At 34.3% G+C, this 27,588-nt stretch overlaps 1 protein-coding gene across 1 annotated transcript in view; it reads left to right on the forward strand.

Annotated features, from left to right (window-relative positions):
• The window catches only part of CNGB3 (cyclic nucleotide gated channel subunit beta 3), a gene marked incomplete at its 3' end in the record, with an annotated part of 117,474 nt that overhangs the window by 66,293 nt on the left and 23,593 nt on the right, over window positions 1–27,588 (forward strand). The window contains exons 7-13 of the mRNA XM_039224871.1: window positions 3,353–3,403; window positions 6,188–6,274; window positions 9,799–9,863; window positions 10,847–10,969; window positions 21,300–21,441; window positions 25,959–26,118; window positions 27,315–27,412. Of these exons, the coding sequence (XP_039080802.1) occupies window positions 3,353–3,403; window positions 6,188–6,274; window positions 9,799–9,863; window positions 10,847–10,969; window positions 21,300–21,441; window positions 25,959–26,118; window positions 27,315–27,412 (726 nt within the window). The remainder of the gene's footprint in view (window positions 1–3,352; window positions 3,404–6,187; window positions 6,275–9,798; window positions 9,864–10,846; window positions 10,970–21,299; window positions 21,442–25,958; window positions 26,119–27,314; window positions 27,413–27,588) is intronic.

Genomic DNA, 27,588 nt, shown 5'->3' on the forward strand with positions numbered 1-27,588 from the left:
GTGACAATGCCAATCAGGCCTGCCATTATTGTCAACCATTTTTGGCACTTAAACTTTCTCAGTTACTATTTATAAACTGACCTAAAGAAAATTAACCACTCCCTTCTCTGTGCTCTGTACTTTATTCATACTTCTGTTATTTAATTGTTAAATAACAATTGAGTTAATTATGAGATAGTAGAAACAAATAGACCAGGGTCAAATTCCATCTCTGAAATTTATTAATAGCATTATTTGAAGAAAATAAATTTACCTTTTCATTAAATACTATCTTTTTGTCCATAAAATGGGAATTATAGTACCCACCTCTAAACCTATGGCAAACATTAAGACAATGTGTACACTGAAGCCAGGCTCTGGAATCTAAAAGATGTACAATAAGTAGTCGAATGAATCAAATGAATGAATATCCACACACTTATACCTTATTGTCTCCTATTTGTATATGTAACTCTCTTTCCTACCTGATAATAAGTTTCTTGAGAATAAGAATGATAATTAATTCATTTACCTCTCTATTTTAGGAACTCAGAGAGTATATTTAAGAAATGTTTGAAGGAGTGAATGAAGGGCAATCTTGGTTCAAGAATCTTCTTTCCTTGAATAATTATTTAATCTGCATTATAGTTGTTTCAGATGATATTATTATTTTTTGAAACACCTTTATCTGTTCTATATGAAATTATGGAGTTTCTATGAATTATTTATCATAAGAAGTAAATATAATCATACCTAGATAGAGCTTCAAAAACTATCTGTTGGAAGAGGATTTAGGTGCGGTCAGCATATCCTCCATAAAGTAAGCCTCCCCTGAAAAAAAATGTTGCCTACATAGGCTTAAAGGAGGGAAAGAGAATTAAACAGGGGAACATTTTTTAAATACATCCCTAATTGTTACCAGTAAGCATCTGGATCCTCATAAAACTAATGATACCAAATTTATTTAGTGCTCCAAAGAAGAGAGATTTTAGAATCACTAGATGACATTTTCATCTACTGTAACAAATTTTAGTTTCATTTACATGTATTCAACCATAAGATCATAGACAAGCCTAAAAGTAAAGGGATAAAAGTGCTAAACACATTCTTCCAAGGTTGGAGGAAAGGGTGGTATTTTAACTTCATAGCACTTGAAATGTATCTGTCAGTCCCAGATGAGCTTTGAAAGAGCTGACTGATTTTACTCAAGCTCAGTACCTGATCCGACTTAAACTTCTGTGTGTCTACCCGTGGCTAAATAAATCATTGTGTTTCACAGTAAAATCAATAGATACACATGTCTTGTATTTTCTCTGATATATTTCTGTAAGATATAGTATATGCACATGGGTAAAAATTAGAGCCAAAAAAATGGTGAGGGGAGTAGGAATTGGTGAGTTGGCTAACCAGTATTTCACATTGTTTGGCAGGAGTTTGAAACTTCTGAGCTTGGACAGTCTGAATGATAATTGTTAGAAGACGCTTCTTCCTTGTGTACAAATGATAATACTTTGGTCAGATCATTAGTAGTACATAGATGATACCTCCCAACCTATACCTAAAATATAGGAGTGTAAATACAGTGTTAGCATTAATTCTTCTAGGTCTGAATAGTGACAAATGCTTCTTAATCTATCACTTATCACATATTTAATGGGCACCTACTATGTGCTAGATATTGCATTAGAAACTGAAAAAGAAGACAAAGATATGGGCCCTCTTAAGTAACTCACCCTATGAAGGACAGACAAAAGAAAAATGGTGAGGTTTTGCAATATGAGTCATGACAGCAGTGAGCCCTAGGGGTTATGAGGTACAGAGAAAACCATGTGAAGGAGAGGACACCTGGTTCAAATCATGATGAATGAATTCCCATTATCTGTACACCTCCATCCCCCCCCCAAAAAAAAAAAAAGGAAAAAAGCTAAGTTCCAAGATCTGAGAATAGCATAGGCAAAGTCATGAAAGTGAGAAACTCTGATGCATCTGAGGAACTGCTGAATAAAGTGGATGTGGGATGCTGCAGGAGGTGAGTGAGACAAAGAAAATAGAGCCTTGTGGACTATGATGAAAAGGAGTTTGGATTTTTTTTAAGTCATGTAGAGTCAGAGGATTTCACGTAAATGGTGATTGTTAAGTAATCTGATTTACTGAGATCATCTAGCTGCTATTATAGAATGGATCAAAGGGAATGAGGCTTACACGGCTAAAAGACCCATGTCAAAAGAGGAGAGTGGACATCAGAAAAGTGTAGGAAGAAGAATCATAGAATTGGTGGCTTGTCGGATGAGGGCTGAGGGAGAATGGGTGGTCTAGGATCACTGACCAATATAGATGAGGATGCTCATAGGATACTCAAGAGAAATGAGTAGGAGAATGATTAGGCTTGAGGGGAATGGAAAATCATGATGAATTCAGATCTGATGTAGATTAAATTTGAGATAAGCAGAATTGCTAAGTGAAGAAGACAATAGGCAGTTGCTGGTATAGGTCAACAGCTCCAGAAAGTGTTATTAAATGTCGGTAGATATTTGGTAGCATCAGTATATATGGTGATATTTGAAACCATTGAAGTGGTTGAAATTTTCTAGGAAGCAAGTATAAGGAGGAAGGCAAGAGAGCTAAGTCCTGGAGAATGTTGCCATTTAAATGGCTAGCCCTGGAATTATTAAAAAAAAAAAAAAAAAGTCACCAAAAAGTTAGAACTGAAGAAGTAAATGAAAAATGGCATTACAGATTCTTTGGAAAGAAAAAGTTTCAAGGACAAATATCAAATGTTTTAGTCACCTGTTTATTTATCCACTCAGTAAGTATTTATTGGATTCCTAGTGTATTCTAGTCACTAACTGTGTACAGTTGCTAAACAAAGTCAACCCTGTCCTGAGATAGATTACCATTTAATGGAGTACAATGATTTTTAAATAAATGAGCCAAGAAATATATGTGATTTCAAAACATGGTGAATGCCATAAAAGAATACTAAGTACAATAAAGGATTCCCTTGGTGTGATCATTAGGACATTGTTGGTAGCTTTCATATTGGTTGTCTTAATGGAATGAGAAAAATGAGAGCAAGTCAACTTGTCACCAAATTGCCATGGATTGAGGAGTAAATGTGAGGGAAGGATGCAAAATAAAACAATGTAGGCAACTTTTTTAAGAAGCTTGAGTATGGCAAACAATAGACCACTAGCAAAAAGAAAATGAACACCAAGGAAGATTTTTATTCTGTTTTAAGAGATGAGAGGATAGAGCATATTTATGGGCTGAAGTTACAAGGAACTAGGAGAGAGAAGTAGCTATATATATTTATCATAGTGAGAAAAATAATTGATGAAATTGGGTAAAATTAATACAAAATATAACATTTCAGGTGGATTCAAATGAGTTAAAGAGACACTACAGGAGTTCTACAAAATTTCAGGTAGGTGACTTACAATTTTAAAATTGTGCAAGTAATCCATTACCATTTTGATTTTAAGTCCCATCTACAAACTTCTATTTTAAAAATCTGTTTCCTTTTTGAACTGTAGCTTTTGTAACAAAGTTTATACAGATGAAATTCTATTAAGCAAAGTCAAGCCTGAAGTTTTTGCTTCTCAATAATTACATGGTATACTTCCTTAAATGTGCAATTCAATATATGGATCTTTATCAAGCACAACAAAATGTTGGTGCTTACATTTAAATTTCCAATAAAACATCAGTAAAGAAGTATGGAGTGTACAGTAAAACCATGGATTGCAAGTAACTTGTTCTGTGAGTGTTCTGTAAGATGAGCAAACATTTCTAATTTTTATTTAATAAACTAGCAATATCTTGCAATATGAGTAGTACATGACACCAAACATCACATGATCACAACTGAGCCAATGGTTCTTGAAATTCACTTTGATATACAAGTGCTTTGGATTACAAACATCTTTCCAGGATGAATTATGCTCACAAACCAAGGTTATACTGTACTTTGTCTTATTTATACAGAATGCTAGCCTCCAATTCATACAGCACCATGTAAAGTCTATCAGATTGTTCTACTCCTATTTCTTTGTTGTTCATATAAACAAAATAGAATAGAAGCAGTTACTTATATAACATGGTACCCTTCTTTCTTCAAATAACAATATAATTGTATGTTTTTTCACTCATAATTATTTACACCCAGGTACTTTATTATCTTTTATTTTCCCTCCTACCTTTGAGAAATAGAAATTTGGGAGATATCCAAGGTTACCAATTTGTACAAGTTAAATCCACCCTCCCATTTCAAGAACACTTTTGTAGCCTCAAATTTTGTATAAGAATACAAATTTAGGTTTAGGTGCCATATTGTTCCCATTGGTGACATATGGTGATTAAAATCACTTTCAATTTGTTTTTATCTCTAATTTTCTTTGTAAAATATTGCCACATATTTAGACATACTCATAATCTGTACTGCTTTGATGAACACCGCAAGAGGATGAATATTCTTTTTAAGTGCCACAAAACTTATACCGAACTCTTAATCACTTTCTTGAATTTGAATAAGAGAAAGTTAACTCATATATTCAATTTGGGTTTTTAAATGTAAAATTTTACATTTATTCAATTGTGGTCACTCCTTTTGAATTCCCTTAGCACATCCTGTTTGGTTATTTTTGTGATTCATTATTCTACTATTAGATTGTTAGTTTCTTGTGGATAGAAACAATATTTTACTCCTATTTCAACCCCCACATGATTTGCAAAGTGCCATGTAGAGAGTTCAATATTGGTCAATTCTTACTCAATACAATTTTCTACAATTCAATGAGAAATAAATCATTTTTATTTAACACTAACATATTAATATCAAACACAACTAATGGCCGCATAGAGAATCAAAGTGGGCAGTTGAACAATTGGATAGACAGCAGGTAAAAAGACCATAATTCTGACATATTAGTTCTAATAAATTTATTTTTTAAATGTAAAAAAGATTATTATAATTTGAGCCAGAAAACGTGGGTGCTGCAATAGAACTAGACTAGTCAACAATTCCATGCTTCTGCTTTTTTACTTATATGACATTATTTTAATAACTGTTCTATATTCCTCTCAACTTGTTACAAGCCTCAATATCTGTAGGGCAAAATTAATAAGGTTTGAGGATATGATGCAATATATTTTCTATAAGAAATTTGTTTATAATAGCCAGTCTGATTAATTCTAACTAAAAATTTCATTTCTCTTCAGTAACACTAAGTTATTGTGAAAGTCTGGTATGCAATTAATTACCTCAACTTTCTATTTTATATGCCTTACAGAAAGCCCTTAACTGTTCTTAAATGTTTTAAATAAATTAAATGTTTTTTAAATGTACTCTATTTTTCAAAACTATGTAAAAATTAATGAAAACGAATAATTATCTTACTAAAAGAATTTCTTATTGTTATCATTGCAATCAGGAAAGTGTGCAAGTGATGTTGCCATTTTGCAACTGCCAGGGTAATAGAAGACCAGAATAATTAAATACATGACAAATTTTAAAATATATTTTTTAGCTATTATAATACTTTCAATACTTTCAACTTCTATTGGAGTTACTGATTAATTATAAATGGGACTGATTCCTTTCCTCTATCTCAGCCTGCACAGTGTCTAAGAGATAGATTGCATAGCAGTTTATTGTTAGTAATATCATCCCAAAGAGAGAGTAGTAGAAAGAATTGAGGTATCTGGAAGCCTCAATATATATACCATCAACAATATAATCAGTCCTGAATACTGGAGTATTGGCTGAAACATAAAAATATACAACTGCATTTAATGTGCAATGGTTTCGAATACAATCAAGAATTGACTTGCCTTTCAGTCCAAGAGCCCCATGTTTAAAACACTATTAAAATGTATTTTAACATTAGCAATCATGCCATCTCTGAAGTATATGTGACAACTCAACGGAAATTATAGAAAGTTCAGAGCCTAAGGAGAGCTCAGATGCATTAAAGTGGAAATGAAATATCTTGGAAATAGACTACAAAATAGTGTTCTTATTTTCGTGTTATTAATACACCTTTCAGTGGCACCAGGCATACTTAACTGAAGGCAATTTTGTATTAAACAGCAAATAATTCATGGTATATGAAATGGTATAATAAGTCAGCTGTTATAAACATTGATATAAACCAATTCCTGTCCAAAAAAGCACATAAACACACATATTGTGAATATGTTTCCCCAACAGCTGGATTTTGTATCAGTAATGCCATTTGATGTTTTCTACCTCTTCTTTGGATTTAATCCAATATTTAGGGCAAATAGGATATTAAAGGTAAGATAACTGTATTTAATTTCTTTTAATAATAATAGAAATCTTGAAATGATTTAAAATGTCCTAAAAATATAATTTTAATTTTTTCCAACCTGTCCATTTTTCTGCCCTTATCAATGCTATGGATTTTAAAACTGAATGAAGGAAAAACATCATTGTTCTACTGATGAAAGTTGCTATTGATTATTTTATTTTATAACTCACAAGAGGTATATTTATAATATAGGAATGCTTTTGTACTTCTACATACAACTATTACAAATGAATCTTTCATAATTATATTCTTTCCCATTTATCTTTTTTCATTAGATGGTCACGGAATGCTAGAAAAACAGAACAGTAAAATGATAGATTAGCTTGCCTTTAAGTTATGTTACTCGTCTATAATTCTAGAAAAAAATATTGCAAACACTTTTCACATAACAGGATTGTTTGCATATTTGAATATAACTCAAATATCCACCAACATGGAACAAGTTAAATAATTTACAGGACACCTATATAATAGAATACTTTGTAACATAAGAAATAAATAAAAAGGAAGTTTTGTATGAATTTATACAGGAAGACCTTAAGGATTTTTTTTAAAAAGTTAATTACAGAATAGTTTATAGAGCAATACTAACTTTTGTTTGACAGAAAGAGGAAAATATTCCATTTCTTTGTATTTATGTAAAGAGTGAAAAACTACCAAAAGAATTTAATAAAAATAGTTAATTGCAGTGGGGATAGGAGGCAGGAGAGAAAATTAGAATGAATAAGGGCAGAAGTGGGAAAAAGACTTTGAAAGTCATATATTTTATATTGTTTTTAAACTATGGAAATGCATTACGTATTCAAAAAGATTCTCAGATATAAACATTTTATAACTCACTGCTTCATCAGGCACCTAAAACAAATCTGAGAAGAGTCAGGATGTGAAATTTAATGTAAATCTTTAAAAATAGCTACAATAATGTATTCCAAAAAACAACCTTTATAAAAGAAACATCAAAGATTTTATAAATTTTAGGTGGTTATCTCTCTCACATCTTGGGAAGACAATTCAGCATAATCTGGGGACATGGTGGAGCCTGACGAGAGCAGCAATAGCAGGGAAAAAAAATAAAAAGCAGCAGCTGCTCTTTGTTGAATACATGCGTGGGGCTGCATACTTTGTGAAACTTAATATTCATGACACCATTTATTCCTTCAAATAATTTCATTTTAGAGATGAGGATTAGCAGGGTATAACAATGGGGATTCTATCACATATTTTTCTGACTCCAAATTCTTTACTGTAATCAAATTGGCAAATAAACCTCAAGCTGAAAGGGCTTTCCTTCCATGCCCATAATTTTTTTATTTTTTTATTTTTTTAATGTTTATTTATTTTTGGGAGAGAGAGAGTGTGTGTGGAATGGGCAGAGAGAGAGGGAGACACAGAATATGAAGGAGGCTCCAGGCTCTGAGCTGTCAGCACAGAACCTGATGAGGGGCTTGAATTCACAAACTGAAATCATGACCTGAGCCAAATTCGGATGCTTAGTCAACTGAGCCACCCAGGCACCCATCCATAATTTTGTTCAAGTTGAAAGGGACTTTCCCTTAGATTTTCACACATTTAAGACAACTCTAGAGACTTCTGGTTTGGCCACGGAATGTGGGTCTACATTGGAGCAAAACTTAACTTTCCAAGCAGCTTAGCAGGCAGGTCATCCTTCATCAAATTTCTATTCACACATGAAAGTGGCCAGAGGTTCCTGCTCAGAGATAACCAACTTTCCAGGAAGACTCAGGTTCCTATGGATTTGGGAGATTGTCAGGCATTATAATAAAAGTTTATAAAATGCCAAGTCTTTACACCTCATCTCTGATTCTCTGAGGTGTTCAAAGACTCTCTATATTCAATAGCCTTTTTAAATATAGAATATCCTGAAAGTCAACATTGATTTTGTTTTCATAGCCCAAGAGTCTAGTCATTTCACATATATAAGTGTGTCATTTTAATTCATAGTTCCTTAGAAAAAATTTCATTTCTCAGTCTCCATATTATATATGAGAATACAAATAAAAATATAAATTTTTTCTACAGTGAACACTTCAGCTAAACTTAAAAATACCTTTGTGCAGGGGGTCCTGAGTGGTTCAGTCAGTTGAGCATCCAGCTTTGGCTCGGGTCATGATCTCACGGTTTGTAGGTTCTAGCCCCACATCAGGCTCTGTGCTGAATGCTTGCTCAGAGCCTGGAGTCTGTTTCAGATTCTGTGTCTCCTTCTCTCTCTGCCCCTCCCCAGTTCATGCTCTGTCTCAGTCTGTTTCTCAAAAATAAATTTAAAATGTAAAAATTAAAATTAAAAGAAAAAACACTTTTGTGCAAATTTCTATTAAGAGCACAATAAACAAGTTACCACAAACTGAAATTATCTCAACTGAATGTTGAAGGGATTTTTCTTACTTAGGAAATCTGGAAAAACAAGTCATTTCTGTATATTTTTAGGTAAACAGTGATTCCTATTATATCTGTTTTGTAATATTTCACAGTCATATTTACATTGGATCAATTTTGAACTAAATAAACTATGAACTAAGTAGTCTCCAATAGTCCCTTCTATCTGTAAGATTCTGTGAGTCTAAGCATATTAAATAATTAAATACACTGACTTTGTATGGATGCAACCCCTTCAGGAGGTATGTTGTCTTACTGTTCCCATTTTACAGATGAGGAAACCAAGATACAGAAATATTTAGTGACTTTTCTAAGGTCACACAATCAGTAAATGGCAGAGGTGAGATTCGAGTTTGGCTCTGGATTTCATGCTCTTCCTCTTGCCTTATACTTCATATAGTAATGAAAGAGGAAGTGGAGGTAGGAGTGCATATAGGGTGTATGAGTTGAGACAGAAGTAGATGTAAACAGGAAAAGACCTTGAGGGAAATAGCAACTCTAGATTACATGCATATATACTCAATGTATCTCTTTGAACAATGTCAAGAATAGCTAACCAATGCTACTATTACTGGACTTTAAATTTTGTTGAAATAGATACCCACTTAATGTAACTTGCTTAAAAATAATGCTAGTGGTAAGCAACAGGACTTAATACCTATTTATGACCTCAGTGTATTATATTACACTACGTTATATTATATTACATTATATTATACTTTTCTTATTTTCCTTGTGTCTTAGGAAGAGTGTGATTTTAATTATTGTAAAATAGAGTTCTACTAGATGCTTTAAAAAGAAAAGGGAAATAAATGTTTTTAAGCTTGATTTTCAACAAGCATTACAAACAAGACTGTAACTAGAGAGTAGAAATAAAATAAAGCAATACGCCCTGGGAATTTGCACCATTCTAAAGTGTATAGGCCAGAGGAAAATACAAGTAAACAGACCCTGGTTTGTTTGTTTGCCTGTTTTGAAGACATATGAATGGAATTATTTTCAGTAACAAATTAAATGTATTTTACATAATTTGATTTAAATAGATGTATTTAAGACTAACATACTTTGTGATTTCTTTTGTTCATTTCCTATGTAGTACACTTCATTTTTCGAATTTAATCATCACCTAGAGTCTATAATGGACAAAGCATATGTCTACAGGTAAAGTATGACTCAGTATACTTCCAGGGGTGGCAGAGAAAGCAATAGCACAGCAGTTTAGCCAGCATTTGGAAACAATACAATATCCCTGTGAAAGAAACAGAATAATGTAGAATTTTGGCTATATAAAATATAAGGTTATGTTCTAAAACAGATTTGAATATTTTGAAGTGAAATAAAAGCATGAAAATCATATTAGATTTTATTAGAATACAGGCCTGAAAATAGAACATATTACCTGCTTCAGTCAGAACAAGGACAGATAAATATGTTCCTTCACAAATTGACTTTGCATCTTCCTCATGACGGTCCATCTTTTCTAAATGTTTATTTATTTTTGAGAGAGAGAGAGACAGAGTGTGAGCAGGGGAGAAGCAGAGAAAGAGAGAGAAACAGAATCTGAAGCCGGCTCCAGGCTCTAAGCTGTCATCACAGAGCCCGATGTGGGTCTCGAACCCATGAACTTTCAGATCATGACCTGAGTAGAAGTTGGACACTTAACCCACTGAGCCACCCAGGCAACACAATGTGACAAGTCATTTTAATCTGAATTTCATTCATTTGCTGTCCTGAACTTCACTTGCACATAGACTTCTAGTCACCATTAATCGTAGTGTAAAGTCCCATGAGCTTTTCAGAGGTATCCAGTTAAATCAGTGTGGCATATTTTATGGGACTCAAAGTGGAGAGGTGACCCTCAAGGCATGTCTTTCAGGGAGTTGATTCATACCATCTGTGAAAAGAGAGGAAGGGTTTTTTTTTTCTTTTTTTTTTTTTTTTACATTCTTTCAGTCCCAGTGAAGACATTGGAGTTAGAAAATATGCAATGGCACTATCATTTTGTACTGTACCAATGAGAGTTAACAGTTCACAAATTTAAAGCAAGGAGATTCAGTGGAGACTTTAAGAAAAAGAAAATGTTAAAATAGGCTGTATTCCAGAAACAACACAAGCCCTTACTTTGCATTTATTCTCCTTGCCAGAGTCATTCGAACAACTGGATACTTGCTATTTACTCTGCACATTAATGCCTGTATTTATTACTGGGCCTCAGACTATGAAGGAATTGGAACTACTAAATGGGTGTATGATGGTGAGGGAAACAAGTAAGTTTTAATTTGAAGGAAACTTAAGGATTTTTCTTAACTTTCTGTTTCAGTGTACATGTTTTCTTAAGCTAGTATTTTTGAAACTGTAAGTCACAATCCATTAATAGTCACAATCCATTTAGTAGATCAGTATGTTTCCAACTGAAAGAAACTAAAGCAGAGAATAAAATAGAAAATATCAGTCTGTCATACCGAGTAGGGGTGTGTGTGTGTGTGCGCATGTGTGCACATCCTGGGTTTACCTGGAAAATGCATTTCTTGCTCTGGATCATGATCAAAAAAGTTTGAAAGCCTCTGCTTTAGACAACTGAGTGATAAGATAACTTTTAATAACTCCAATGCTGATTGTTAGTAATGAACAATGTTAATTATTTGGAGGGCAGGTGCAGTAGCTAATTAGTTTACCACTGAAGGGTTTTATGGGTTTATGAGTCAGCTATAACCACTAACTCAATTAAACACTTACAGAGTAACAAGTATCATAAATTAAACTTGACAATTAGATATGCAAGTATCACAGGAGTAAAAGACATCAGGAATGGCAACTAGGTTATTTAATAGTGAGATTTCCTTTTGGTAGGTACAAACCTGACATAAGGCAGAATCCCCTAACTTTCTGCTCCAATGAAATGACATTGAGCATATTATAAGGCAACTTCCTTAATGGAAAAGGGCAGGTCCCAGCATGACTTTGAAGAGCTACTCACAGCAGCCTTGGGAAAGAAAGCAATTATACGAGTGAAGATACTTCATGAAATTACATGCTACCTAGAGTGAGCAGAATATGTGTGAGGGATTAAAACAACATTTTTTGAACTTTTAACCAGAACTGATGTTAGAAATTTAAAGTTAGAAAGCTCACTGACTAGGAAAACATCACACAAGTACACACGCATGCACACACACACAACACACACACACACACACACACACACACACATACAGAATATCTATTCCTAGAAAGTTTATAACCAAATCTACAAATAATTCCCTTTAGAATGTGGATTAAGCATATACTTAGTTTAATAGAAATGACTAATTTACATAGAAAAGTGAGTAAGGCACCAACCATGTTAAATAATGCCTAAAAGTGAGTATGTAATCTAACATCATTAGAAGCCTCAGTCTGATAATGGTACTTATCAAATCAGCAACATAATAGACTTGCATCAAAATGCCTTCCAGAAAAAGTAGAACTAGTTCATTTTTCATACCTGGATGCCTCTTCAGCATTTCTAGAGACTAGATCTTGTTCCCAGAGCCTAGAACATTATTATGTTTATAAAAAAAATTATATGTTAAGTACTTAAAGAAGGCAGAGAAGAGGAGAGAGAGGGAGTAAGCAAAAAAAGAGGTAATGATCAGATCTGTGTTTTAACAAGAAAAAAGAAATCAGCTTCAATACATAGGAAATCTAAGCTAATATGTGCTAATATTTTAGACTTCTAATTCCCACTGTAGTGCAGACCAGCTATCCAAAGTACCTCTTCTCTAAAATACAAGATAAATTATTTCTAATTTTGTCACAAAATTACTTGTTATAATATACATTTCTAAATAAATTACAATAAAGTACTTTTCAATGATTATTGATTTCTCTAAAAGGTAAAAAGAGTATCCAAAGTCTAAAACAACAAACGTGTATTATAACTTGGAGCAGAATGGTGAGATAGCCACTGTAGAACAAAAATAAAGAACATAACTTCTTACTTCTTACTTAGTAGAAGAGAAAAAAGGTATGAGAAAACTAAAAAAAACTTTTTTCAACTAGTCCAAAAATAAAAAAGACAATAACAAAAAAAGGAAGTTGTGGGGAGAAATATAGAAAATAGAAAAGCAGAAAGGCAAGACAAATAACACAAAATAAGATAGTAGAAACAACTTAAAATATACCATTAAGCACAATAAATTAATATGGGCTAAATTCACTAACTTAAAGAGATTGCCAATTAATATTAGTCAAAATAGACTTTAAAACAAAAATTACTGTAGATAAAAAGATTACCGTAAATTGGTATAAATTTCAATTCACCATCAATATATCCCAATTCTAAATGTGTATGCACTAATGAAATATGATAAGTCAGAGAAAGTCATAGAGCAAAAATTAATAGAAGGAAGAGAAATTGGCGAATGTACCATCAAAGTGTGAGATATCAACACACAACTATTTATTGACCAAGCAACCAAAGCAATTAGTAAAGATATAAAAGATTTGAGAACTCAATTAACAAGCCTGATTTTTTATACTTCTAGTTTAACTTAAATTCTAGTTAACATATGTTGTAATATTCGTTTCAGAAGTAGAATTTAGTGATTCATCATTTATATACAAAATCCAGTGCTCATCACAACAAATGCCCTCCTTAATACACATCACTCATTTAACCCTTCCCCACATCCACCTCCCCTCCACCAACCCTGAGTTTTTTCTCTATACTTAAGTCTCTTTTATGGTTTGCCTCCCTCTTTTTTCTTTCCCCTAATGTTCATCTATTTTGTTTCTTAAATTCCACATGAGTGAAATCATATGGTATTTGTCTTTCTCTGACTAACTTATTTTGCTTAGCATAATACACTTCAGCTCCATCTACTTCACTGCAAATGACAAGATTTCATTCTTTTTCAGGGCTGAGTAATATTAGATTATACATATATATATTACATTATATATATGTGTATGTATGTATTATCACAACTTCTTGATCCATTCATCACTAAATGGACATTTTTGCTCTTTCCATATTTTTGACTATTGTTGATAATGCTGCTGTAATCAAAATGCATGTGCCCCTTCAAATCATCATTTTTGTATCCTTTAGATATATACCTAGTAATGCAATTGCTCAGTCATTGGGTAGTTTTATTTTTAAATTTTTGAGGAACCTCCATACTCTTTTTCCAGTGTGGCTGAACCAATTTGCATTCCCACCAACAGTGAAAAAGGGTTCTCCTTTTTCCACATCCTTGCCAACATTTGTTGCTTCCTGAGTTGTTAATTCTAGCCATTCTGACATGTGTAAGGTGGTATCTCATTGTGGTTTTGATTTGTATTTCCCTGATGATGAGTGATGTTGAGCATCTTTTCATATGTCTGTTACCCATCTGGATATCTTCTTTTTTTTTTCTTAAATAGTTTATTGTCAAGTTGGTTTCCATATAACCCCAGTGCTCATCCCCACAAGTGCTCTCCTCCATGCCCGTCTCCCCCTTCCCCTCCCCCCACCCCATCAGCCCTCAGTTTGTTCTCAGCATTCTAGAGTCTCTCATGGTTTGCCTCCCTCCCTCTCCCCAACTATTTTCCCCTTCTTCTCCCGCTTTGTCCTCCATTAACTTCCTCTTAATCCACCTATATGTGCAAACATATGATATTTGTCCTTCTCTACCTGACTTATGTCGCTCAGCATATCACCCTCTAGTTCCATCCATGTTGCTACAAATGGCCATATCTCATTGCCATGTAGTATTCCATTGTATAAATATACCAAATATTCTTGATCCATTCATCAGTTGATGGACGCTTAGGCTCTTTCCGTGTTTTGGCTATTGTTGAGAGTGCTGCTATCAATATTGGGGTACATGTGCCCCTATGCATCAGCACTTCTGTATCCCTTGGGTAAATTCCTAGCAGTGCTATTGCTAGGTCATATGGGAGTTCCTTTAATTTTTTGAGGAACCTCCATACTGTTTTCCAGAGGGGTTGCACTAGCTTACATTCCCACCAGCAGTGTAGGAAGGTGTCCGTTTCTCCACATCCTCGCCAGCATCTAGAGTTCTCTGATTTGCTCATTTTAGCCACTCTGACTGGCGTGAGGTGGTATCTCAGTGTGGTTTTGATTTGTATTTCCCTGATGATGAGGGACACTGACCATCGTTTCATGTGTCTATTGGCCATCTGGATGTCCTTTTTGGAGAAGTGTCTGTTCGTGTCTTCTTCCTATTTCTTCACTGGATTATTTGTTTTTCGGGTGTGGAGTTTGATGAGTTCCTTATAGATTTTGGATACTATCCCTTTATCTGGTATGTCATTCCCAACTATCTTTTCCCATTCCATCAGTTGCCTATTAGTTTTATGGATTGTTTCCTTTGTCATGCAGAAGCTTTTTATCTTGATGAGGTCCCAGTAGTTCATTTTTGCTCTTGATTCCCTTGCCTTTGGGGATGTGTCGAGTAAGAAATTGCTGCGGTGGAGGTCAAGGAGTTTTTTTCCCTGCTTTCTCTTCTGGGGTTTTGATGGTTTCCTGTCTCACGTTCAGGTCGTTTATCCATTTTGAGTTTATTTTTGTGTATGATGTGAGAAAACGATCTAGTTATATTCTTCTGTATGTTGCTGTCCAGTTCTTCCAGCACCATCTGTTAAAGAGGCTGTCTTTTTGCCACTGGATGCTCTACATCTGGATATCTTCTTTTGGAAATGTCTGTTCATGTCTTCTGCCCATTTCTTCACTGGATTATTTGTTTTTTCGGTTGTTGAGTTTGACAAGTTCTTTATAGGTTTTGGATGTTAACCCTTTATCAGATACATCATATGCAAATATCTTCTCCCATTCAATAGGCTGCCTTTTGGGGTGGCTGGGTGGATCAGTCAGTTAAGCATCTGACTTTGGCTCATGTCATGACCTCACGGTTGGTAGGTTCGAGCCCTGCGTTGGGCTCTGTGCCTGACAGCTCAGAGCCTGGAGCCTGTCTTCAGATTCTGTGTCTCTTTCTTTCTCTGAACCTCCCCTGCTCATGCTGTCTCTGTCTCTCTTATAAATAAAAACATTAAAAAAACATTTTTTAAATAGGCTGCCTTTTAGTTTTGTTGATTGTTTCCTTCACCCTGTGCAGAGCTTTTTAAAACAAGCTTAATTTAACAGATAAAAATAGCTCCTTGCACCCAAGAATTAAAAACCATCCATTCTTTTTAATCATTCATGGAAAATTACAAAAAGTGGTCATTTTCTTGCCAAATGGAAAGTTTCAATACATTTCACAGTATTGGTATCAGACAGCCCACATTATCTGATTATCAAAATAAGAATTACTTCATTGGCTCTGCTTTGCACATTGAAAGATTCTCACTCAAAACCTAAGCTCTAATAATTTATACACATGCACTTATACATTATATATGGACCTTATGCTAAGTCCATAAATGCTGCTTCATTTTTATATATTTTAAGATAATTTGCATATGATAGTTATTAACATACTTACATTTTCCTGAAAGTTTTTAAAGATTACCATCCATTACTATGCCCCTTTTATTGCTTCATAATACCCTTTGACTTTGTAAGCCCAAAGCATTTTCTACTTAACCCTTCCGATAGTTTCTGATGACCTATAAAGTGAAGGTTGCTTATGAGGCCACTGGACTCATATACTTTGTCCTCATTAGAATTAGGCAGCAAATTGTGGGTCATAAGTAGAACATTGTGAACAATTAAAATAAGAGTCAAGTTTATTTCTATTCCATTAATCCTTACCAGAATAATAATGTCTGTTCATTTCAATAGAATAAGTCATTTTCATTCATACTGAAAAGATGGCATCCTTCAGTCAACTGTGAAATTTGACAAAGAAGGAGAAGGCTTAGCTCAAAAAGAAAACATAAGTAGTTAAGGTTATTTGGAACCGATAAATATCCCCAACATACCTTTGTCCTTTGCCCATATATGCCAGAGTTTACTTATTTACTGGCATAAATTTCCCAGTGTCCACAAATGTCTTAACAAATCCCTAGCCTCAATCCTTAAATATATATACCTTCAAATGCAAGAGTAAAAAAGCACACAAAGCTGTCATGGGAATCATGACTTTCAACAGGGTAAGGAAGGAATGAAAATTACTCTACCTTAGTGCTAGGGAAATTTAGGCCAACTTACCACCCTTCATTCCACATAAGAAGATGATGAGACTGAGGTAGATTAAAGTATTTACTCAGAGTCTCCTATACTTCAGACACCGGCAGAAAAAAAAAAAAGAAAGAAAGAAAGAAACCAAGAAAAGAATGATGTTCACAATAGACACAACACACCCTTTGGATGTAACAGAAACACACCAGAACAGCAGTGAGTTTAGTGGACCAGAAAGGAGATGAAAAGTGGCTGGCAGCATGACAGAGAGAAATCTGGAAGGAGATTTCACAGATGTGCTCACAGATGCAGTCTTCCCATGTTTTTATTTCAATAAGTCTAGGTGTGCAAAACCACTCACTTATTCTTTAATATCATTCAACAAATATTATTAAACTCTTATTGTGCTAAGTCCATAAATAGCTGTCTTTGTGGAACTACTCTTCTAATGAGACCATGTCTCCTCATACCCAGTGCCTCCAGTGATAAATTTACAGAAATGCGGGACTAAGATGGATAGCAGCAGTTAAGAAAATCCACACATAAAGTATTAAATTAGATCCTGTTAAAAATTGCATTTACCAGCGGCACCTGGGTGGCTCAGTCAGTTAAGTGTCAGACTCTTGATCTCAGCTCAGGTCTTGATCTCAGGGTCATCAGTTCAGACCCTGCATTGGGCTTGTGCTGGACATGAAACCTACTTGAAAAAGTTGCATGTCCCACAACACATCCATCACAATGGCTAAAAATGAAAAGACTGTAAATACCAAATGTTAGAGTAAGAACATGAAGCAAATGAAACTCTCATACATTGTTGGAGGGAATGCAAAATAGCAACCACTTTGGGGAAAGATCTGACAGTTTCTTTTACAATTGAACATACACCTTACATGTTGTATGTAAGTGATCAATCATTAGAAGCTACACCTGAAATTAATATTACACAGTATATTAACTAACTTGAGTTTAATAAAAACTTGGGGAAAAAATACACCATACAAACAAAAATTCAAACCTAAATATTTACCCAAGAGAAATAAAAATATATGTCTATTAAAAACTTATATAAGTACATTCAAGAATGTTAATTCATAACAACCAAAAACTTGAGACAGCCTAGGTGTTCATACATAGAAGAATAAACAAACTGTGCTATATTCATGCAATGGATAATACCCAGCAATAAAAAAGTATAAATCATTGATACATACAACATGAATAAATTTCAAAATCCTTATCCTGAGTCAAAGACATCTTACAGAAAAGTGTACATATGATGTGATTTCATTTTGTGAAATTCTAAAACAGGCAAAACTCATCTCTGGTAGAAAACATTACAAGAGTGATTGCCTCTGAGAAAACGAATGAGAGAACTTTCTGGAGAGATGGAAATGTTCTAAGTCTTGATAGGTGTTTCAATTACATAAGTATATACGTTTGTCAAAAATCATCAAATACTATACTTAAGATTTGTGCTTTTATTGTATTTTCAAAATTTAAAAATATCTCTATATAAATACTGAACTCTGGTCAATATACATATTCTGAAGCAGTGCTTAGAAGGAAATGTCTTATGGTTGGCAGATTAGTTTGAAATGCATCCAAAAATTAAGATGGATTCCTGAATGGAAAAGTGGAGGGATATGTGACAAAGTAGGTAGAATAAAATGTTCATAGGGAGAATCTAAGTGTTCACTTTAAAAAAATCGGTGCTCACTGTAAAATTCTTTCAATTCTTCTGTTTGTTTGAAATTTTTTATAACAAAATGTTGGGGGGAAAGTTTCATATCATGTTTGTTTCACAGAAGAATTTCTATTTTCACACTAAATATTTTTTATGGTTTTACGTCAAATTCTCCCTTACTGTTCTAATTTAAACAGTATATATACAGCCTGTTAGATAGTTCATGCATTAAATCAGCCGGATAGAATCTCCTTGAAAGATCTATCTGCCTGGCATGTTAATATTAGAGGTGGACACACTTGACTAATTAAGCTAATCCTAGAAAAATCAATAAGATGCCATCTAATTAAATTACAAATCTTACCTTTGGTTGTGCATGTCTGAGTGCATAAGACATGACTGAGAAAAGAATCCAAAAATAAACTTCAAAGCATTAAGGCAGAAAACTTCTAATTAACATAGCAGACTAATTCGTACACACAAAAAAATAGTTCAAGGCTAACTCTTCAGATTTGGAAAATCAATGCCTAAGCTTCACATTTGATTGTTTTCTCCTAGCATCCATAAATAAGAAAATTAGAGAAAGTAATTCATACATTTGTTCCTGCTAACACTGCAGTGACTTTGAAGGAGACAGTAATCCCAACACTTGTAAGAGAGTTGGCCATGTAGGGAGAGAATCTAGTCCCTGTCCCATTCTGGATAGTATTGAGTTCAATATATTTCTTTAATTTAAAAAAACCCACAGGTCCTAGATCTGTGACCAAACTAAATCAGGTAATAGGAAATTATAAATTGAATTTGAAAAGTTAAAATGCGATCCATAAAATTAATTCTGTACTTCTTCAAGGTGGCTCTCTTTGACATCCAGTTCACTGTAATATTAGTAAGTCCAAAGAAGCTTGCTAGAAAAAAAATCGCAGAGTGATATTTTTATCCTCTTGGCACAGTGGTTTCAAACCCTCCCAAAGAGTTAATTATTTTTCTATTCCACCAGGGTTAAAAAAAAAAAAAGTTCATGTCCTTCAAAAGGTATTGAATTTCAAAATGAGTGATTTCTTTCTAGATCTGTTTTTGAATATTGACTTTAACTGAAATTTGATTCTTTGTAAACCTCCAACTCCCTACTGTTTGAAGATCTGAAAACTGTAAACTTTATCACAAGAATATGACCACCCTTGCTCAAAGACTAAAACACAATTACCTGAAGTACAAATATTTATGTGGCACACCTAGACAAGAAATAAAAGCCAAACTAGGTCTGATATTCTGTAGAAAGTACTGCTTTTCTTTGTCTACTCTTGAAACTAGACTTGCAATATGAAACTCACTAAATCCAGTGCCTTCCTACAATAATATATGGAGATGTGTGTATATACAGCACATTTTTCCTTAAGAATTCAGTGGGAATGTCTGATTCAGACCATGTTATCAGAGCTATATGAAATATACCAAGTAGTATATCTAATCGTGCACAAAGATTGCAATAAATATACAATGAGACTAATATTAGCTTTCATTCCACTTCACTATAGACTCCATGAAACACTTAGCCAAATGTAGCTAAGTGAATCTTATATGTTCCATCCTAATCTTTATTATATTATTTTCTGTTGCCTTAATTCCTGATTGTCTTCCTATCTGGGCTCAATGATCCCAGTCTTTACACTTGGCAATTGTTCAAGTTAAGTACAGAAACTTTATCAAGTATATTTCTAAACTTGACTATTCTATTGATCAAGTATATTGTTATTATACTTGATTTTCTTCAATATTAAACTTCTAGATAAATTTCCTGTTCTACCCAAGAGAAATTTCCCTTTTAAGATTGAGCTTAGTACATCTCTGTTTTTATCATGGTTTATATAGTCAATAATTTAATAAGATGTATGTAGAGAAGAGAGAGGAGGAACATAGATCTGCTATATTTTCTATCAGTAAAAAAAAAAAAAAAAAAGTATCTAAACTATAAAAGGCCCTCCAATCTTTATAAATATCCTTGACCTCACAAATCACTAATGTGGTACTTTAAAGATGCCTTTAAATTCTTTGCTGCTCCTCTCATTGTAAGGTGGATCCAAATATCCCTTCCCTCAACTTATGAATCTTATATAAGAAACTGTATAGCTACTGTCTGGGCTACTATGGCTCTGGGGGAAACCAGCTACCATGTAAGAAGCCCATCTACCCTCACACTACCATGCTATGAGGAAAATTAAGCTTGTCATATTGAGAGGCTGCTTGAAAAGAGGATACCCAGCCATCCCCAGCTATTCAACCATCCCAGCCCAGGCTCAGACACATGGGAGAAGAAGACACCTTCAGCAATACAAAAAGATATAATGTGGAGAACAGAAGAACCCAGTCAACAGATTCAAGGTCCCAGACATTTGACTTCAATAAGTCTGCCCAGCTGTCTCCAGCTGTTCAAGTCACCCCAGTCCATTCATCATGGAGCATAAATAAGCCATTTCTGCTGGGCTTTACAAAAATACCCAACCCACAAATTTGTGAGCCCTAATAAAATAGTTGTTTTGTACCACTAGATTTTGGAGTGATTTGTTTTGCAGCAAGATATAAGCAGAACAGCTAGTAAACACCCTCCTTAGGACTAATTGTTTAGTCATTTCACAATGTTTAATGAGAAGTTTATGTTGGTACACATAGTATTTGCTAATGTTTCCTATAGAAAGAGAATCTTGATTAGGAGGAAATGCATTATAATTTAGTAGTGATCTGTACTCTCAAGCATAGTGATATTTTAATGTAATAGTAAAAAGCAAATTGATATATTTTCTTTTCACAGGTACCTGAGATGCTATTACTGGGCCGTTCGATCTTTAATTACTATTGGGGGCCTTCCAGAGCCACAAACAACATTTGAAATTGTTTTTCAACTGGTGAATTATTTTTCTGGAGTTTTTGTGTTCTCCAGCTTAATTGGTCAGGTAAATGAAGATGTGAATCTCTAAATACATAATGCTGGTATTTTTGAAAGGCTAATAAGTCTTTATCAATTTAAAAACGAAAAATTAAAATCCATCTAGTGCCTTTTTTTTTAACTAACTTTCATCGATTTTAATGAATTGGAGGAGGATGGAAATGAGCCAACCAACATTGCCTTTCAATTTTTAACCCATTAAATCTATCAGAAGACCTGTCCACAATGAGTGTCAGGTTAGACTCCCAGAGAAGGTCAAGTTTCTATATTAACTTCTTACTTGGAATTTCCTGAAAACCCTTTAAAATCTCCCCTCTTTAATTAAACTTCAAATATTGTCATAAAATACCTGGGTTAAAATCAACTTCAGAGGTCATTTAAACCAGAGGTTCCCAAATGCCATTTAAATCAATTTAATTAATAAGTCATTGGTTCATAAATGTTTATTATGTCATCTTTTTGTCCTTATTCTAGAGGAATCACAGTCTAGTGAGAAAGTAAAACAAACACAAAAAAAAAAAACTATCACAAGATAATTGGAATTTGCAAGACATAGAGCCCAGTATCTGTCTGCATTCCCAGACTCATAAGGAAAGAAAAGCTGGACAACATAGCATTTTTTTAGAAGTTATACTTCCTTGAAGGTACTTCATATGCCATATGCTAGAGAACAAAAAAATCCATGTTGAAATTTGTATGCTGGGTAGAGTTAGACAAATTCACAAAATGACTATTTGACTTTCCCACTAGATAAATTATTCTTTCTCATTCACCACAGTCACAGTGGTATGAATAAATCCCATGCTTTAACAAAATTTAGTAATGAAATCTATTTTAATAGCATTTGAAGTTGACCACAGTAGTCAAAACTCAAATCCTACATTAATGAATATCAGGACCTGCTCTCCATGGTAAGTACCAGAGGAAAGTTTGAAAGCTCTATTGTATTAGTTCAGAGAAGGAAAGTTTCCCAGGAGTTTTCCTGGAAAGTAATGTATTTGCAACATCTTAATAAAACAGATATGATTCAGTCATTATAGACAGATAATCCAATCAATCAAAAATAATGTGTGAAAGATAGCAATAATATAGGACAAGTATGTTTGAGGAAATAGAAGGAGTACCAGAATGACTAGAGTGAAGGATGCTTATAAATAAGGTTAGAGATGTACATAAAGACAAAATACTTTAGGGTTCTGAGTCTTAAATGAGAAGTCAACCAAGGGGGAGTTTTGAACAAAGGAGAGATTCAGGAAGATTAATCAAAATATAATATGAATCGGAGGAGGTGATAACTGTCTTTAAAAGTAGGCTTTATTGGGGCACCTGGGTGGCTCAGTCAGTTAAGCATTGAACTCTTGATTTCAGCTCAAGTTGTGATCTCATGCATGCTTGAGATCACACCTGCCCGGTGTCAGGCTCTGCACTGACAGTACAAAGTCTGCTTTGCATTCTCTCTCTCCCTTTCTCTCTGCCTTTTCCCCACTTGCATGCACTCACCCACTCTCTCAAAATAAATAAATAAGCATTTTAAAAATGAATAAAAAATAAAAGGTTTTATTATGATTTAGATATGGTGAGGCCAACAAATCAAGAGACAATTGACATTGATAAGATAGTTTGTTAGACAAGCAGACTCAAAAGGAAGGATGACAATATGCTAAGGGGGTCACATGGGGAAGCGCCAGGGAAGAAACAAGTGAAGCAGGGTAAGCAGACTTGGGATTAGCTAGTTTGGACCATTTTAACAGGTTCTGGAGTGTAGGCGCTGTCTCTAGTTGTCTGGTACTTGGCCCTGGAGTGATTCGATAGATCAGGTGCATAGTAACCTGGAATATGAGAGCTCAGAAAAGAAGGCTGTTGGGATTATGGCTTCTAGATTGATTACTTTGCCTATGAAAAGCCCACTCACAGTAGAGTTGTTTGCTATCTCTAGGAATCAGCTAACTCTGGATGGGATAGTACCAGATATCAAAGCATCAAAATAAAGAAAATTTTAAAACATGGTTAATAGCATGATATATAGAAATACATAGGGATATGGCAACTCCAGTCTGAACATGACAACAAAGTGGAGAGAAAGATTGTAAAGGAAACTCCAGAAAATAATCAGGTTTGAGAAGAATACACAAGCAGTTAAAAATTGAAAGTATAAGGGTGCCTGGGTGGCACAGTCAGTTAAATGTCCAAATCTTGATCTCAACAGAGGTCTTGATCTCAGGGTCATGAGTTCAAGCCCTGTGTTGGGGTCCACACTGGGCATAAAGCCTACTTAAAAAAAAAAAAAACTATGGGTATAAAATACCATAATCTTAGTGGTTTAGTCACTGCATCAATGATTGAAAAATGTAAAGCTGGTTTAGTGAGCAATGCAATTAATTTGAACTTAAATAGCAAAAATAAAATTATTTAATAATTTCTCATAAAATTCTGTGTGAGGTGGCCACATACCCTTCACTACTATCTCACTTATATAGATGAGGCAACTCCAGTTTAAAGAGATTAAGAGGCATCCTTAATTCATACATGTAATTCACATAGTGAAATGATACAGCTATAAAATATTGATAGTAATAGTAAAATCTAACATATTTAGCACTTACTGTGCCCAAGTCAATGTCTACAAGATTAAAAAATTATATCTAGTTTCAGTTCAATTCTCTTGCTCTACAGAATGTAGCCTTTGGACTAGCAGCAGAAGTGTCACTTGAGAAATTCAGATTTCACGCCTTACCCCAGAACTAAGGAATCAAAATCACAATTTAACAAGATCTTCAGGTGATTTATATACACATGAAAGTTTGAGAAATGTTGCTTTACACACCACACCACATCTGCCTTTATACTGAATTTGAGGTTCCTACAGGAACAGGAAGAAATATCAAGCCACTGAAAATGTAGTACTAGAGTCTCCCACATCGCCTGTCACAAAAAAATAAGATTGAGACAAAAGGTACAGATTTGTGCTTAAACTTTCATAGTGACTAAAAACTGCTGAGGAAAATGGTTAAAAACAAAAGAGGGACTGGGACAAAATCCCCATTTATTCAAAATTCCCATATATAACCACACCAAGAACTATATCTGAACCTGATCACATTTTAACTATAATATTCTACTCTCTGATACAACTCCTAGAGACTGGCATTTTCTTCGCCCAATGTGGAAGACATCATGAAATACATGTCTTCTTCACCTATGCTACCAAAAGCCATCATTGCTGAAGAATAGGCACATAAACCATTCAGATTACTGTCACTATAAATTCTGGGCCTTCAACATTGATAAATAATGCTTTTAATAGTCCTTGGCTCCCAATTTAAAACTCTATTAAATCTCCCAACCCAACCCCTAATCTCCCAATTCTCACAGCCTTAAGTGACTTGGTAATGTTCTCCATCTGTCAAGAATGGCTTGTAAAAAGGAGATCTAGTAACTGAGGTTGTGGAAGGATATTTGGAATAGTCCCCAGGGGTAAGTCGGAGACTGAAATAGATGTATCCAGTTTGACTGTCAGCATAGCTCCTCAGCAGATACTTTTGATACGGAGAAGAACTTATTGACTATAAAAATGGAAACTGAAGAAGGCACCACAATAAAAGAGCCATTTGAGGTAGACTTCAAAGAATGACTGGTTTTTTTCCATAAGCAGAAAAGGCTCAGCTACTAGAATGAATGAGCAAAGTCTTAAGAATGTAAACGCAAAACCCTGGTTTTCCTCCGTATTATAAACCCACAGTCAAATTTACAACCACTTGCTTCCCTCTATGTGAGAGGAAGAGTCAAGCTATATATCTTTTTTGTGCTGAGACCTTAAAGATCAGCCTTTAACCTAGAGTGGGTTTTTATGGCTGAGTTATAAACATCCAAGAACTAAAACCTGACAGTTCTTTAAGTATTGTCACAGCAGTAGATGATGCTTCAGTAATTTCAGCACATTTCAACTTCTGCTGAATACTGTGCCTTAAGCATGATGAGATTTGATTTTATCTGTCTAAACAACACAAAGGGAAGTACAGAGGTTGCAATTTCATGATGAATTGAGTCTACTTAGCCAGCCACACTGGATAATCTATGAAAGATGCTTTCAATGTGAGACTCGCCAAAATGGACTAGACATTCTGCCAGGTAATTGCTCAACTTTCCTTGTATATCCCTTGAATAAGCACAAGCTGTATAATTTTTAAAATATCAACTAACATCTTTGCAGTAATATACAAGTTTGCAAAGAAGATTGTGTGCAGCCATGTGTGCAGTCACATGCATATGTGACTGAATCCTCACAAAAACTTCACACAGTAAGATGGGTCCTACTGTTGTCTGTATGAAGTCAGAAGGAGGATATGATTTTCCCATTGTTCTTATGTGAATGGTTGAAATGAAGACCCAATATCAGTGTGTTAAAAATCAAGTAGTTAGTGCATTAGAATGGAATGTATCTTGTACAAACCCTTAATTCACCAGGGTTTTTAATAGCTCTTTCAGTTACTCTGCCCGGTGTGGTGACCATATTTGTGGTTTCAGATGCAAGATGTAATTGGAGCAGCTACAGCCAATCAGAGCAACTTCCGAAACAGCATGGATCATACCATTTCCTACATGAACACTTATTCCATTCCTAAGAGTGTGCAGAATCGGGTTCGGACTTGGTATAAATATACATGGGACTCTCAAAGAATCCTAGGTGAGCAAGGCAAATTACTGATTAAATCCCCGTATAGCATGTCATATAATGGAAGTTCTGCAGAACTTAGAGGCAGAAAATAATTGGACTCGAACAAAAGATTGGAAAACAACTAAATGATCTTCAAATTATTAATTGAAAACCATGAGATTTCTTTCTTAAATATCCATACATAACTTACTGGTTATGCAAATCCTGGAAGACCATACCCAGCTATTCCCAAGGTCATGACAAGTGAGGAAAGGCAGCAAAAGGAGCAGTAACAGGTTTCTTCTTTCTCTTCAACTATACTTACTGCTCCATCACCTCGGTTTAGGAGGGAACTAAGGACAAATACCCCTTGGAAACAAGGAGCTATGTTTTGATAGAAAGGACTTTCAGATTTAGAATCAATATTGGAATCAAAATAAGGATATAATGTATCAATTCTTTTATTTTTTTTCTAAATGGTTGTAAGAAAACATAAAAATAATCAACTCAGAAAGTTGTCCCATACTAGAGACTAAGAATGGGTAGATTTATTTATGGAACTTTTTATCAGCCTGAAGGTCTATCATTTAATTCACATACAGACACATCTTTAATATATTCACATTCTTCACTGAGTTACTAAGCAAATAAATAACAATAGTTTAAAGTTACTCAGCACATTTCTCTTTTAGACTCCATTCCCAGCTGAACCACCTATCAATTATTCACAGTTGAACAAGTCACTTACAGCCTCTCTGAGCTTCAGTTTTTCTGTTTCTTCTTTCTGCAAAGCAGGAATGAGAATACCTTAGGATTGTCATGAGGGTCACATTATTACTTATCATCTCTAAGATGTTAGAGTTGGAAATATGCAGAATCAAAAGACAAGAACTGTATGCTTTTTCCATCCAGGTAGTACACTAGCCTTTGTCCCATGATCACTAAAATTTATATCTAAAGTTTCAGTAAACACAATGTTCTGAAACTATTCAGACCTCCTATGTCATCAGTAGTTAAAACACTGTACTTCTTTTCTCTCATTGAAGTGGTAGTGCCATTGTGATGTGTATGTATGTCCAATAGAAATAAAAATATAGAACTTGATGCAGCTGTTTATAAAAAGAGTTGACATTTTGTTTCCTTAATTTTAAAAATTTTTCTTATACTTTGGTGATATTTTTTTTAATTATCCTGTTTGTGGGTTTATGTTTTTTGTCTTTGCAAAGATGAGTCAGATCTGCTCAGTACACTGCCTGTCACCATGCAGTTAGCTCTCACCGTGGATATGAACTTCAGCATCATCAGCAAAGTTGACTTGTTCAAGGCAAGTGCTTTTGTAATTAATAAAAAAAACACCATATAATTTCTCTATAAAGTCTAAGCTCTTACTGTATACAGCATTTATTATTTTTATTGCCTTATGTTTTAACAAAATCAGCAATCTGGACAATTTATGTGGAGTTAGAGTCAAATAAACTGGGTCTCTCTTCAGCAGATGAC

Source organism: Hyaena hyaena, unplaced genomic scaffold (assembly GCF_003009895.1).
Source record: "Hyaena hyaena isolate Hyena2069 unplaced genomic scaffold, ASM300989v1 scaffold_1805, whole genome shotgun sequence".
Lineage (NCBI taxonomy): Eukaryota > Metazoa > Chordata > Mammalia > Carnivora > Hyaenidae > Hyaena > Hyaena hyaena.